This window comes from Meleagris gallopavo, chromosome 4 (genome assembly GCF_000146605.3).
Source record: "Meleagris gallopavo isolate NT-WF06-2002-E0010 breed Aviagen turkey brand Nicholas breeding stock chromosome 4, Turkey_5.1, whole genome shotgun sequence".
Classification (NCBI taxonomy): Eukaryota; Metazoa; Chordata; class Aves; order Galliformes; family Phasianidae; genus Meleagris; species Meleagris gallopavo.
Window position 1 is genome coordinate 24,602,711 of NC_015014.2, and position 16,232 is coordinate 24,618,942.

General features: G+C 34.3%; 1 protein-coding gene across 1 annotated transcript; it reads left to right on the plus strand.

Moving 5' to 3' along the window:
* Window positions 1–264: 264 nt before the first annotated feature.
* On the plus strand, window positions 265–6,493 carry LOC100548334 (N(4)-(beta-N-acetylglucosaminyl)-L-asparaginase-like; the record flags this gene model as incomplete). The annotated part of the gene is made up of 5 exons (XM_010709867.2): window positions 265–382; window positions 1,072–1,147; window positions 1,971–2,078; window positions 4,227–4,360; window positions 5,155–6,493. Coding segments are annotated over 5 exons (537 nt in total), but the record flags the coding sequence as incomplete, so codon positions are not given.
* Between the last annotated feature and the right edge of the window lie 9,739 nt (window positions 6,494–16,232).

Genomic DNA, 16,232 nt, shown 5'->3' on the forward strand with positions numbered 1-16,232 from the left:
AAAAAAACAACCCTTCATTTTACTGAAGAATGAACTTTTTTGACCAGTCAGTCTGTGAAGCAAAATAGAATATCTAGTGATATCTAACAATTTACTTGAAAAATCTTTTCACCTGATAATACCAGAAGTCAGTCTTCACTCTTTAAGCAAACCAAGTGTAGGACATCAGTACAGCTGCAGAATTGTGTAGTAGTTTATAGATAATGAGTGTAATAGTTTCACGTTATTCTGTTATACAGTATAATTTATTATTCATGCGTATAATTACAGAATGTGGTACCAGATTCTTCAAAATCCTGTGGACCATATAAGCGGCTTGAAAAAGTTTCATTTGAAGAAGAGACCATTTCTCAAAAAAACATTCGTAATCATGATACTATTGGTAACAACTTTTTGATAACTCTGTTCCTATTTTTTTCCTCATTCCTCTGTTAATTAACTCAGGCTGAGTTTAAAGCAAAGTATTTCTTACAAAAACTGAATTCATAATCTTTCATTCCTACTTATAGTGATTTCACGACCGCATTATTTATTTGTTAGGATCAAGTTCCTAAACATAGGATATATTTTTCCAGTGCACTGCCACTTCCTTCCTTTTTTATTGTCTCTTATTTGTTATTACCCTACTGCTTCTCCCTCAGACACTTTAGCACAACAGGCTGGGCAAGTATATATGCTTAGAAAACTGATCAAGGTTAAAAATAGTTATTTTTATCTTGACCGTAGTGAACTTAGATCGCGTCTCCCATGTAGCTGTCAGACTAACTTAAAAGGTTTTGCAGAAGTGGGAGAAATGAATAAGAACTTAGACTTGTTGCCAAAGGCAGAGTTTGTCAAATTGTTCTTGAATGTATAAAATAAAGCATACTTACATTTTTCTTCTATTCTGTTTACAGAATAGGAAAACTTTACAAATAATTTCTTCAAGAATACAATTTTTCTGTATTTCAGCATATTGATAACTTTTAAAAGTCTGTATATCATGGTTCTATTTGATGGTAAGACATAAAGTGACGGTTTAACAAATTGCTCTGCAGTGTGTCTGAGTATGTTTCATGTTGAAAATTTTAGGTATGGTTGTAATTGGTAAGAATGGAACCGTTGTTTCTGGGACATCTACCAATGGTGGCGTCCACAAAATTCCGGGGTTAGTATCTCTAATTTTGCTAAGAAAGCTTGTTTTTCGTTTCATTTCCTGTGTTATGCTGTTTCACCGTAATATAAGCTTATATTTTAGAGAGTGACATCCACAAAACCATCTTAGTTATTGCAAGGCACTACCATAAATCCAAATGCTAAGAAACAGATAAAACATGTGTGAAGAACTGTTTTTCTGGTTGTTTTAACTGCCCATGTAGGCATATAAAAAACTGGTGTATTTGTGAAATAAATTTAAGCCAAGTCACTAGAAATGAGTGAGCCTTTTTGAAAGGTGCGCATTCTCTAAGTAAATGTATATAGAATCAGAGCCTCAGGCCTGTTTTTTGTCTTTGAGATTTTTTGCCCCAGTTAGGAATTGTGTTTTTCTACCAATTCAAACAACTTCTGAATTTAGTAGGAGTTATTGAACATAGTAGTTGCCCTAGCTGCTCATTGTTGCCCACTGGCTAAAACTTACTATCCTAACTATATTCAGGATAATAACAAAGAGGCATACACTGAAGGAGGACTAAGTTTCAGATCAGTAAAGTCATCGCAGATCTCTTTTGTCAGTAGTTTTTATGTCAAGATTTCTGACTGCAGTAAAGTGACCTCTTTACCTGTTCTGTTCTCCTATAGGTTTAATGCTAACCCAGCTGAAGGTGATTAAGTTGACAAAGTTAAAGGTGTACTCGAGCCATAAGAACTTTCTTATATCACATCTTATAGCAGATATCAGATCAAGAGCTATTACATTAGTATAATCTCACTGATATTAGTAAATTTCAGTTCTCTTTAGTAAAAATACTTTTCTTCATTGTTCACTGCAGCCGTGTTGGAGATTCTCCAATAGCTGGAGCAGGATCCTATGCTGATAGCACAGCTGGAGGAGCTGCAGCTACTGGAGATGGTGACACCATGATGCGTTTCTTACCCAGGTTTGTCCATAGGGCAGACTTTCCTAGCTTTCAAAAGCAAAGTGGAAGCTCAGCTAATTGTGTAGTTGACTGAAAGACTGTCTGACTTATTGGTTCTTGAAATGGGAGAGAAAGGAATGTAAGGGGGAAGAACAGTAGCAAGATCAAGTCATCCTTCAACTTAACACCAAATTCTGCCTAGCTGAGAGCAGACAGGCAGCAGTAATGGGTGTATTACCAACCTGAATGTTCTTTAACAGAACAGATGAACTTTTTCTCCAAAGTGTTTTGGTATGGGAGAAATAAGTCTTATAAACTGTAGAAAATATGATGAGTGACTATCAGATTACTGAGGAATGTAGGGGAGTGTCACTGTAAAAGGACTATGTGATATCTAATTTGAAACTGGAAGAGATGGCTTAGTGCTGTCATTGTGGCTGCATAAACTGGTAAAATATGGTGGTTTACATCGTTGAGTTTTGACAGTCATTCTAGTGGGCCAGTCTCAAAAGGAAAGCTTTATAGTAGCCTAAGCTGAACATAATGAGCACTGATGCTTTATGGAATCTAGATTCCATTCTTGAATGGATTCTTGAAATACTTGAGTAATACTAATTTCTTCTGAAACTCTGACAGTTATGGATGCCTTCTGACAGATGCATATTTTTAAAAGTTGTAGTCCTGAATGAGTGTGAAACTGTTCCAAGACAGTCTTGAAATAAAAGGCAAAATAATTAAGAGTTTACTTTTATTTGTTTATATTATTTTGAGGAATCAGGTACTGACAATAGTTTTGAGTTGGATTTCACTATGAGATTAATCAGTAAAAATGTACATTGCTCCTTTGTTTGTAATGCTTAAAACGTTTAATGTTTGCTTCATTTGGTTTTAGGAGCTCAGACTAGACAGTTGCAGGTTCCTTGAAAGATCAGATCTTTCTTAATTTCATGATATTTAAGTATTCCCAAATAAAAATGAAGACACATTCTCGTAAGAATAGAATTGATCTATCAGAAAACCAAGAGGTGTCAAATCAAGGGCAAAATTTCTAATAGTTTCTGACTTTTTTTTTTGAGACAATGACATCTTATTTTGTTTTGATTATTGAGGATACATCTGTGAAATCTAGCTTTAAGTTTAGATAGATACAGTTTGATAACTTGAACCTTTCTGATTAGTATTAAAAAACAAGGCTAATATAAGAGAATGCAAGGAAAGGTCTCTTCTGAGGCACTTTGACATCTATAGTTAATGCTATCTGTGGATGACTGTTTGTTAGTGTAACAAGCTGAGGTATTTATTTATGTATCTTCCATCAAGACAAAATTTAGTGCTGTTTGCTTTTGAGTAAATTATGCATTGTCATTTAATCTTCTGTTTCTGAAAGTAAACATCAATAAAAGGTTGGATTGTTGGTAGGTTTTCCCACTGATGACATCTTGGAAATGCAAGTGATCCATCTCAAAGATCTTTGCCTCTGTTGTCATTTGTAGAGTGATGCAAGGGAAATTCATCTCGATTATTTTGCATTTAGAATAAGATTTATTATTATTTTTAAAAAATTATCTCACAAAAATTTTGAAGGTAGCTCGGAGTCTTTATCTGAACATAATACCTTCATATTTATGAAAGTTTTTTTCTGAGGTTTTTTCTGAAACTTGCATTTCCTGAAAAATATTTTTAATGCTTACTGGAATAAATAAATAGGGGTGAGTTATGTGTAATTTCATAGGTTGTTTTGGTGGTGGTGGTGGTGGTGGTGGTGGTGTTGTTTTTTAACAAATGAGATTGCCTACAGATAGGTCATTTTGAAAACTAGTAATAATTCCTCATGTGAAACTTAGTTATACAATAAAAAATAAAAGCCAGTAACTCTTCAGCTACTTCTTCACAGTTGTTAAACTGATCTGTGGCTTATCCTCTTCTACTGCAAATGATTAGGTTACCATAGGTTTGGTCTTGCCTTAGAATAGCAGATGGTATAAATGACATCTTGAAATCCCTTTTAGTACTGTTTCTAATAACACTTTATTGAATAATAATTGCTGATTTGTAGTTTGTTTCCATAACTCAAAGCACTGTAAATCTCTCAAGGTAATATCTAACTTGAGTTTGGCTAATTGTCTGGATGGGAGATGTTTTTATTTCATTTTATTTTAATTGCTTTAGCTATCAAGCAGTGGAGTATATGAGGATGGGAACAGACCCGACAGTAGCCTGTCAGAAAGTTATTTCCAGGATTCAGAAGCATGTTCCAAACTTCTTTGGTGCTGTTATATGTGCCAATATAACTGGAAGTTATGGTATGTATCTTGCTCAACAGGCAAATATTGTTGACACTGAATAAGTCACAGATAAGCAAAATTTATGGTAGACTTTAAAACACAAGTCACTAATTGCTCCTTAAGTACTGCAGTGACATGGCTACTCATAATATCAAAGGCTGGTCATCAGGACAACTGTCCTCATGTGAAATTGAGATATTTTAATTTCTCCTCTGTATTTTTATATTTTAGATGTTTACAAAATTTATGTGAGACTTCATAAAAATCAATAATATTTACAACCTTTTTGTATTCTCCTAGATTGTGTAAGATTAATTTAAAGGTTTTTTAAAAAATATGGCATAAGGCAGGGAGATCGTGGTTGTTAAGCATAGCTTCAAAGCAATCCAAGATCAGTCATTGTGCCAGGCATCTCATTAGCAAACTCTCAGATCAGTAGCAAATATAATTTGCTAATCAACACAGCTTATTTAGTTGGACTGCTTATTGCCATTCTTTGATCTTTTATTTCGCATAGTTCTGTGTTTAAGAGATTAGAGTTGGAGGAACTGATTAACTTAATCAGGATTGAAATATAGATATATTTTTTCCTAACTTATGGTACTGTTTTGAGTTGTATCATACAGTAGCACAGTATTTTTACTTAAATACTTTCAAGATGTCTTGGGTTAAACAGATTTTTTTTAAATATTACACCATTGTAAAAGAATTAGAAGTTGGATGTTTGCTAGTATATTTAGATATATTTAGGTATATTTAGATAAAGTACTCTAATCCTAAATTTATTAAGTTATGTATTTTTTCTTCCCTAGGTGCTGCATGTAATAAAATTCCAGGATTCACTCAGTTTCACTTCATGGTTTTTAGCCCTTTGCAAAGTCAGCCTGCTGAGCAAGTAGTAGATTGCATTTAATTTCTTTTACCCTATTGACATCTAAACTTAGAGGGGGAAAGTGCTAATATTCCCAAGGTATCACTTTTTAAAATATTTCTTTAATTTTGTTGTTTTGAAATCATGTGAACAAGTACAAATATATGTTGATGTGGATGCTTTTCTGTTTTTAATATGTTCTTTTTCATATTGTGTAGTGCTGTTAAACTTAAGCTGTAATTTTTTCATCTCATTAATTTGCCAAATTATTTCTAAATGATTTCAGGGAGGTATTTGAGAGCAAGATTTAAAAAAAAAATAGACTCTGTGCACTTTAAGGAAAGTGGATAAAACTGCAAAATTATTTTTAGCGCTGGCACGTTCACAGTTAGTATGGAAGGATTCTGCTTTATTTAAAAATCAACATTTAAGTGAAATGGCTGAAATTAATGTGTCTCACTACTGAAATCACTTAAGTCAGGAATTTAATAGACGTTACCTTACATCTCAACTCTTTTTTGCAAACCTAACAGTTAAACTGTGGTTCTCAGTACTGCACGAAGTTATCTATTGTATATTCGCTTCCAAATAATGCCACGTTTCATCCATTTTTTGGGGAAGTAGAGATTTGGTCATTGGAAAAAGACTTTCAAAAAAGGCTCATAAAGTAGACAAGTAATCGTACGGCATGTACAGAGATGAAGTGTCTAACAGCTTTTCTACTCTATCTGCTTTCTTAAGAGCTAAATAAACAAAAGTGATCTATAATAACACTATCTAGACATTCACTTTTCCATTTAAAAACAAGTATTTGGCAGAAATCTGGAATAAAGGGCAGGGAGGAGAAAGGGCTCTGCATGTACACAGGAGATTTATTTAAAGAATGTTTAATTGTTTTTCTGAGATTTAGTCCTGGTTTTCCTTTCTCTTGAAAAGAAAATTACATGCAAATGTTAGCAAGGAAGGAAAGAGAATTGAAGAGTAGTGGTGAAGATTTTGAAGTCTCAATTAAAAGATTGAGAAATGAGAGAACTTTTTTTGAGAATAGCTGAAAATGTCTTTGGATGAAGAGGAAATCCAGTTAGTACACGTTTTCAAGGAGTGTTGAAATCTACTGATAGTAAATGGGATGTGAGATTGATTTTCCACATTGCAAATTAAATTATGAATCTTAATCACAGTGATTTGTCACAAGTGCGCTGTGTGTTTACATTTCCCTATAGCACCTTACCACTGCAAACATGGAGTTGCTTACCTAAAGCATGGTAGTTTAAAAAAAACAAAACAAAAAGCAAACAAACAAAAACTGATTTAATCACTTTCTTTAGCACCTTGAGGATTGTTTTAGGGGTACGTGTGATCTGTGTGTAACCATGAGTTTAATAGGAAAAAATTAAAAAAATTTTTAAAGGGGGGGGATTGAAGTCAAGCAAGCAAAAATGAGTACACCTTTTCAAAAAACAGTTGAATTATTCTTTGTCTACTTTAATAGAATGTTTTGGTAATAAAAGCACACTTTAATGTATCTTTTTTTTTTTTAAGTCAGGTTGTTTGGTGCTTGTGTACTGTGCCTTAGAATGATTCTTACCTTATGTTCCAAGATGTATGTTTAGAAGCTGGAGAAAACATTCAAACTACAGTAGTCATCTTTAATGGTCTGCTGTTGAACTAGGTCAAGAAACTTATTTATTTGGAAGATTCACTTCTGTCACTGCATCTTTAGAGCACCTAATAATACAGAATTCACAATAGGCCACATCAAGCTTTTGTCAAAAGAGCTCTTATTGTATATATCTGCAGCTGCATATGGTGTTTTCTATCTCTCCTACCTACAGCCATTCTGCCATAGCTGCTGTATTTTAAGATGGAATGAATGAAGCAGTATCTGTACCTGTAATTTCAGGAAGTCAAGTACAAATAGATAAGTAAAATCCCAATGATTATTTCTTCAAAGATAATGTTGCAAATAGTGAACATAGTTCAGTTCTGCAGCAAGTGAATCCAGGATTCATTTTTCTGAGAGCTTGAGAACACTGGTGACATGCTTTCTAGTGTGTTTATGTCACTGTGTTAGCTAGCATAAACAGAGGTTATGACTACATGCTGAAAGTGTTCTGTAGAAGTCACTGAGTTAGAGTCCTAACTTTCTGCATAGTCTGCTCATCCATACCTGAGAAAAAATTATTCATGTCCATGGGAGATACATATTTAATACATGCAGTTTAATGATGTAAATTGCTTTGTCATACTGATTTAGTTATCATAAATGAATGGATTAGCACTTGCAAGTTAGTGACAGGGTTGAATGCCTCATGTCTGTGTTTTTTTTTTGTTTTTTTTTAAGTCTTCGTTTAAAGTTCATTAGGTTCAAACTAACCTGCTTCTTTCTAATGCTTCCTACCAAATTATTATTTCATCTGATGTAATGGGAGAGGGAAACACCTCGATGATACCGTTACATTTACTCTAGCTCTGATATGGAAGTGATATATGTCAAGCACTAAACTACAAATGTTCTTGCTAGGGGGTCTACTCATTCTTGTACATAAGTCCCATTAAGTTTACAGCAAAACAGCATTGCGAAATAACTACAGAGCAGATGTGACAGAATCTCGGGATTTTATGACCAGTTTCATTGATACTGTTTGAGCTGCTGAGTCAAGTGGCAAACGCTTTTAGATGTTTGAGCATTTAGCAATATTTGCTGTGTTTTTGTTTTCTTTTTTCTTTTTTTCTTTTCCCAGCCAGCTGGAAGCAATGTAGGTGAATTCTCTTGGTGCAATACTCTTGGTGTGATTAGCTAGTATTTACAGTGACAGATGCTGATATGTGAAATAAAAGCAATTAGCAATTTCAAAGTGTGCCAATTGCTGTGACATTTCCTCTTACTGGTGATTTTATTTATTTTTTTTCTTAGTAGGATGGGGGAATAAGCATTTTAAAGATGAGTTGGTTGTTTGTTTTGTTTTTAATTATTCTTTTTCCCAGGTAGAGTTTTACAAAAACAAATGTGTTGTAAGTATGAAGGCCTTTTACTGTTTAGAAATGATGAGCTCTTGTAACAATGCTGCATATTTTCCAGGCAGACTCCAAATTATGTTTCAGCTGGAATCTCGTTTGCTGCCAAATCTTGTTTTGATTGCTTCTGTTGTTTAAAACATGAAAAACTGTGAGTTCTGGCACTTGAACATAGTTGCAAAGTTGAGTTGTGTTTTAAATTTATACTTTCTTAGCATTTGTCATTTGAAGACCTTAAGGAAGAAGAACTTTAGTTTAGTAATATGAACGGTAATGTTGGTGTATTTGAATATTCTTAGGTACAGATGGAAAGAACCTGCGCTTGCCTACTTTTAGAAGATAGGCACACAGAGGTTGTTATAAAACCTAACTCTCCAAATGGGAGGAAAGCTTTTGTGAAAGTGGCAGCTTAAGTGAGACTTTCTGATTATATTTGCAAACTGTATTAACCTTTGTAGTATGTGGGGGTAACCGATCATGGAAGGTGCAGCACGGTGCTCTGACTTTGGCTCTTCTTGTTGTTATGAAATTAAATACTCAGAATACTTCTTTATTGGGAAGTATTTAAAAGAAATGAAATTATATGTTTACATATACACATTTACAAGTTACAGTAATATTTCATAGTATTAAGTAACCATAATATTAAATCAGCTTGTAATTGTAAAACTGAAATGGGAAATATAAGCTAAGTAGTTTCTCTCATGTAGAGTTTTATAATCTGGATGTTTTATTGTTTGAAAGTGTCAGGAATGTTTGCCTTCCTGTTAATTTCCACAGGCTATATTACTGCACTCGTTTTATTCATAACCTTCATTTAAATTGTTTAATAGGTTCTCTGCTATTGCACAGGACCTTAGTAAATTAGATTCTACTCAGCTTTGTGCAGTAAATTAGGTTTTTAGGCAAGCTGTTTTCTTTTGTCACTAAAACTGTCCTGTGTGCTTTCCTGCCCAGTGAAAACATTTTTTGTTTGTTTGTAAGTAAAAAAAAAACAATATTTAGGGTTACCTATTGAAGTAAGTAGTGACTTAGCGATTTAAATGATGACTATAGAAGCTGCATTTTTGAGCAAGTTGAGAGACAGTATCACGTAGATTGCACTATGGCACTTAGGATTTTCTAAGCTAGGTCGTAAACACTTGTTCATAAATAGTCAATTTATGATATATGTTATTTATGGAGTACAATGTGACAGGCTATATTTGACAATAAAAATGTGTTCTTCTTGTGCTTTTTGCTTAACACTGCTCCTGGATATTCACTGTTATGGGAAAAATTCCATGGCAAATTATAATAATCTCTGAGAATGAAGTTTTGATTGGCAAGGTGATGCATGGAAAAGTACAAAGCAACTAAAACTTTCCATAAATTAATATTTATATCAGCAGCACTCTTTCTGAGAATTAAGAAGTGACATGGAATTAATTTGCCTGTTTTTGTTGCCTAATCAATTCTGAAGTCACATTTTTTTCTTAAGGATTCACAGTAATAGATGAAATACAGCACTGTAGATTAAAAGGATGAATGTAAAATTTATTATAAACATGTCTAATTCATATACAGTAATGTTTTGTTAATTTGGTTGTTACTGAAGACTAATTTTCATGTTGTGAAGTAAAAAAGAAATTATATTAGAGTAGCTGCAATGCCAACAAACAGTAAATGTTGAAATCCAATTTCTTGCTATTCTCATGAACCTGTCAACATGAAATGACACGATCTTGCTGCTTGGCTATAATTCTGACAGTTTCAGTTACTGCTTAGTCGAAGTGGTAACTTCACAAAATGAGACTTTAGGCAGGTGACATCACTATTGCACAGGCTTTAGGATGCTAACAGCTTTATGTGATTTTTTTTTTTCCTTCTTGTCTGCTCTTTTCTGGTGGTTACTTTTCTGCCAGACCTGGTTCAGGATCTAGAGTGCACCTGAACATCCTCATGTCAGATCCAGCAGTCTAACTTCTCTGGCCTCCATCTGCAGTTAGCGCAGAATAGCAGATGCCTGCATTCCTGTCCAATGGTTCTGCTGTGGGGTTCATAATTGTTGACGAAAGAGAAGTAACAAATAGCTCTAGGGCAGTTTGGTTGCAGCTTTTTGGAGGAGTATCTGTCACATCCCCTCAGGTATGTGTAGAATACCATCTCATGATTCTAAACGCATAGTTACAGCGGTGGTAATGAAATCCAGTAAAAGCCATTATAATGCACAGAGAGTGATTAGCCAGTAAGGTGCTGAAGAGAAGGCTAAGTTTTGAGCTCTGTCCAACTTCAATGCTTGATTTCAGTTAGGTCAAGATTTTGGAGCCTCCGAAGGAGTGATGATACTTCCACCCCCCAGTATGCATTTATGTAATTCGTTCTTGTGATTTTGCAGTCCAAAAAAATGCATCAGCTTGCTTGTCTGGCTGAAAACCTTTTTTTTTTAATTATTTTTTTTAGCTCTTCCTTGGAGTGTGAGTAAACAGGCTGTTTTGTTTGTCACCCAGCTGCTAATACCTACAAAAAGCATAATGCAGGAAGAAAAACAGCATGTGCAGTAGGAAACTGAGGAATGCAGTAAGTTTTTTAGCTGGTGACAGTACATTTTCAGATTGGCAAAAGTAACTTCTTCACAGCTTTCCTGCTCACTGAAGTAAGGTGCCTGTCTTTCAACAGGCTTCATGATTCAGCCCTCAAGCCCATCCTAGCCATTTCTCCCTAGTAAAATTCAGCTAAGTGAGAAATCAGGGTTTCTATCAAGAATTTCTACTTCAGGTAGAGTTCTCATCAACAAGCTGTTGTCTTGTTTTTCTTCTGTCTTGTCACATCTTTCTGTTCTGTCTTTTAAGTTGTTAATTCTTTAATACCCGTTTTCCATTTTCAAAATGGGTAAGTGCAGAACCTCCGTGCAACAGATATTTTTTTTAATGCCTTTCTCTTGATTAAAATATGAATCTGACTTTCCCATAAGGAGATTGTATGACTGAAAATGTCATATTTCGAAGCAACTGAGGTTTCACAGTGCTCTTGTGAAAATGTGAGCACTGTGAATTCTTAACTATGTAATTGAAAATCACTGTGTTTTATGCTTTGTGTAAATATTACCTTGTTTTTGGCTGACTGCTGTATTTGGGAGGGGAGGGTGGGACGGGGGTTTATCAAAGGGCTGTTATGTTACTGAATCACGAACACGTTTAGACCTGAGATAAGTGCCTGTTTGCTCAGCTGAGCTAAGGTATCTCCAATTGCATTCAAAATAGATCTACAACTCTAACTTAATTTGAAAAATCAAGTCTCTTTCAGAGTTGAGAATAGAAATTCAATCTATTGATTACAACAATCAAATTGTTATAAAGTTTTATAACAACGATGTAGCGTGTTGTTGTGATAATGTAAGTGCTAATGCCAGATAAATATTCTATCATTTCAAAATGCTATTGACTAGTCATGCTAGGTGGAATCTTTCTCTTTGTACGATCACAAATGGGATGGAGAATGTATGGGAATCTTAGAGATGGTTCCCAACGTACTCTTTTGTTAACTAGAGCTGTTATGAGCTCTGTACATCACTCTCCAGTGATGAGTGGACTTGAGTTCTACTGCGGGTTGGTGGCTCAGCCTGTAGAGCTGCCACAGGAGTGGAAGCTTGAGAGCAGCATACTAAGCAGTAGAGTTTATCTGCTGCCCAGTATCATTCCTGTTCCCAGGAAACAATGCCGACCTCAGTGACAGGTTTTTCATCAGTAATTTTGATCAAGCACCCTAAGCAATCTTTAAATAGAAATTGAAGGTAATCACCTAAGCTATCATTAAATGGTTCATCTCAATCAGCAGAGCCTGCTAGCTGATTGTCACTTGAAGCCTTGCAATTAACAGAATGACTGGTGTTTTTGACCAAATAGCTGAATGTGGCTTGATTAATAGTGCTATCTCAAGAATGGCCTTTTTCAGTATTTATTACCATCAGAACTGTCGATCCAGCATACTGTGTTATGTTGAAGAGACTTTGTGATAGATATAGGTGAGTGGTTGTATGTAAAATAGGCTTTAGCTGGCCTTTGGAGATTTAAGTAACAAAGTTCAAGTGCTTGAATTTTTTCATGTGCTTCATTTATTGATATAGTATTAAATCAAAAATAAAGTTAATTCATCTGTGGACTCGAGACTTTGAATTTGAAATTAATGGGTACTAGCTAAAGCTGGAGCAGCGAGTAAAGAAAAAATATTATTTGTTTCGATTTGCAGCAGTACTTAATTTATTACATGCGAACGAACATCACACTGCTGTGAGCTGGGACTTTCTAAATAATGTTTTGAGTGTATAATTAGTGATCTAACTGCTCTGTTGTTTGTTTTTTTTGCCTCCTTTTGTGTAAGCACATTACAATTTCAGGTTTTTTTTTTGTTGTTGTTGTTTTTGTTTGTTTGTTTTTTAAGCTGCCTGAATTCCACCTTGTCTGTTTTACCCTATAAGTACTTAAAGTTCTGTAGATACTGGCTGCTCGCATAGGATCCTAATTCTGTGTTTCCATATTTTAATTGCTGTCCTACCACACTATACTATATGTGAAACAAGTAATAATTTACAAAAGCTTTAACTATTTATATTCTGTTGTTGCTGTAGTATCTGCATACCTGAATAGTTTAGGAGCATAGAGTTTTTTTTATCCTTCTGATTCCTTTTGCACTGCAAAACAAGGTGTGGAGCTCTGCAGCCTGACTCTGCAGTGGGATCAGCTCCTACTCAAGTTGCTGTCCAGTGTAGTATGCATATGCAGTTTTCTTTGAAAATCTTTATTTGGCTGTGCATAAACTACAAACTAATGGAGTACAAATGAGTTCTTACCTGAAGATATGATGTTCAACCTGCTACTCTAAGGCCCACTTTGAGTATTTTTGCAGATGGCTGGAGTCAGCCTTGAGTACAGATCTGTCAGCAAAATGTATGCATAGGCCAGTTTTTAATCCAATGAAGTGTGTGGTTATATTCACTCATAAACTGAGGCTGAACACTGATTAGTCTGAGCTCAGTACAAAATAGAGTGTATTTCCAGCCTTTTATAAATGGATCTTGAATGTATGTTCTGAATATTTAAGTGAAAATTGGACATAGTAAACAACCTTTCAAATATTAAAGGAATAAAAATAAATACTTGCAGGATATTAATATGCTAGATGTTTAACTTGAGCTTTCATCACCAAATGTCAGCACAATTGTAGCTGACAAGTAAAATTGTATAGTGCAGAAAGACACGGGGATGAGTTGAATAGAGTCTTAAATCTTCCAGCAAAGGGATTTTGTTTAGAGAGAGGGCCTGCAGTTGCTATGAAGTCTGTGAAATACTTTGCAATACCTTTTGATTTCATGTGAAAGTAATGAACATTTCATGCACATATTTAGCAGATGAAAGGATGGCATCTTCAACTTCTTTGAACATCCCGTTCTCCCATCAACCTAAAACATTTTTCATTGTTTTCCATTTCAGAAAAATAAGTGAGAACCAGGGCTACATTTTACACAGATGGGTGGATGCAGAAATAAAGTTGTGTATAATATTAAAGGTCTGTATTTACAGCTGTGATATAGTCATCGCTCAAAACTTGAGTATTTATTTTAGGTGTAAATTTATGATTCAGTAAATTAGTAATGTAAGACCATTACTCCAGGTCTCAGTCTATTTTCTGAATTCATATTGCCATCAAATTGTAGTTGTACATATATAGGTTAAGAAAAACATATGCCTTTAACAAATAGCTGATAATAAAAGTAGTTTAAATAAGGACACAAAGGGCTGAAAGATGGAAAAGTGTGTGGTTCTAACCTATGTCACAACTGGAAAATATTACTTTGATAATGAAAGATGTACTCTGCTTAAATTTAAACTGTGATAGTAACTAAATTGTCTGCTGTAGAGCAGAAAATAGTTATGGCATTAGGGTTTTCTGGGTTTAGTCTTTACTTCACATCTTGTGACCTCGGTTGGATCCTCTATGAGGATAGCTTTGTCATAAACAAAGCTAGAAAAATGTTAAATACAAACTTCTTTTGTGAGTCACACAGTCACATGTTGTAATGCTGATGTCTAAAAAATCTCCAAAAATTGTAAGAGTATTTATGAACAAAATCTTCCAGTGAAGCTAGCTGTAGAGCTGCAATTATCTTCTTGTTTGAAAGGTATCAAGCCAAAGAAGCTTATGTGAGCCTGTCAGTTCTGACAGCTTCCTGGAGAAACTTGTAACACAGCTTGTTTCTTTGCTAAGTACAGATGCAGGAGGTTAAAGTAACAACTCTATGTCAGAATCCCAAAGCCTTTGAAAATGACTACATTTTTAAATCACTTAAAATAGATTTCATGAGGAACAGAAATCAGGAAACTTTTGGGATAGACAGTTCCCTCTTTTGACTATCATTTCATCGTTCTTTTTAGCTGCCACAACTGGTTGTATCCAACACAACATCCAAAAAGGTAAGCAATATAAGAATCTGATGTATGTGTATTTATTTCATCATTTGCGCTGTAATAGATAAAACCATGTGAAAACAAAAACACAACAGCCTCATTTGTAAAATACTAGGACAAAAGGCAAAATCAGGACTTTTGAACAAACAAGAAATCCTTTCAAGAACCACCTACTGCTTTGAACCCTTGATTGCTTTTCTTTTCAGGAGGATGTATTTTAAGTTTTCTTAAAACTTTATTTATCAAAAACTTTTTAAAATATCAAATATCAGCCACAGCTTGTTAAACAAGTAGTGTAATGCTCTCTTTCCCTAAGGAGGAGGAAAAATAGTAGGCTGGAGGGGAAAAGAGGCACTGGCAGAACCAATAAGTTATGCAGAGACAGGTGGTGATCTAGAATTAACTGTCTTTTACTTAGTCTCTTGCTTCACCGGAGTACAAATATCTTAGATTCCTCTATGTGTTGGTTTGATGAGCTTTAGCTGTCCTTGCCCTTTGCCACTTGCATTTTCACTGACATGTTGTGACATGAATTTGTTAAAGCTACATTATGCAGCCAGCTCTGATTACTTGAATTGGATAGCTTGTGCTAGCCTATTATGTTGTATTTGAGATAATAAACATAAGTTAGCACATGTTAACAGTTGCAGTTAAACAAACAGAAAACAGCAGCAATTAGATGTTTCAGAATTTTTTTTTTAATAAAACAACTTATATTCAAAGATAAAACATTTTTTAATAATATCATCTAGATGATTTCTCATACATTTAAAGTATTCAGACTTCAGGAGAAATTGTTTTTTAAATGGATGAACCACCGATCAGTACAAAATATTTTGGCTTGTATACATTTCCTTAGTTTAAGCAGGACAGAATACACATTTCATTAAAGAATGGTAAATGCACTTTATATATTACTGCTTCATTGTCCAAGTAAATTTCAATATTGCTTATGCATTTACTTATTTCACACACAGCATGTTCTAGAAATAAGGAAATACAAAAGAAAGTAACTGCAGTAGCTAATAAAAGCAGTTAATCCTTTAAAGCTAGTATGTGTTATATGTAAACAAATATTCGTTTACTTCTTGTCTCACGAGTAAGATTTAAAAAGAGACAGCCTGTTATCTTTGAAGTGTCAAAGTCTGAAAAAGTCATTTAAGTTCTAGCTTCGCATTTGTTAAAGGCAAATGATCAAAAGTAGTTGTATTTTTTCATGTTTAGCTGAACTATTGAAGATTTATCCCTGTGCAAGACACCCAACCATATGTAAAAATAATCACCTTCTCATAATAATCAATTGTAAAAATAAGACAGTTCTGAAGATTTAGATGTATAACCCAAACTAGCTTAGAACAGTGATGTACCCTCATAGCAATAAGTATCATTGGTGTGTTTTATATAAAAAGTCTTCACCATGTGAAGTAGGTTGTTTTGTTCTCAGGTAGGGTTCAGTACACCACTTTAAATAACAGGCTTCATGAAAGATATATATAAGTTGGAAAGAATACACAAAGCAACATAAAAATTATACTTTCTACAGCCTGATTTTTTTTTT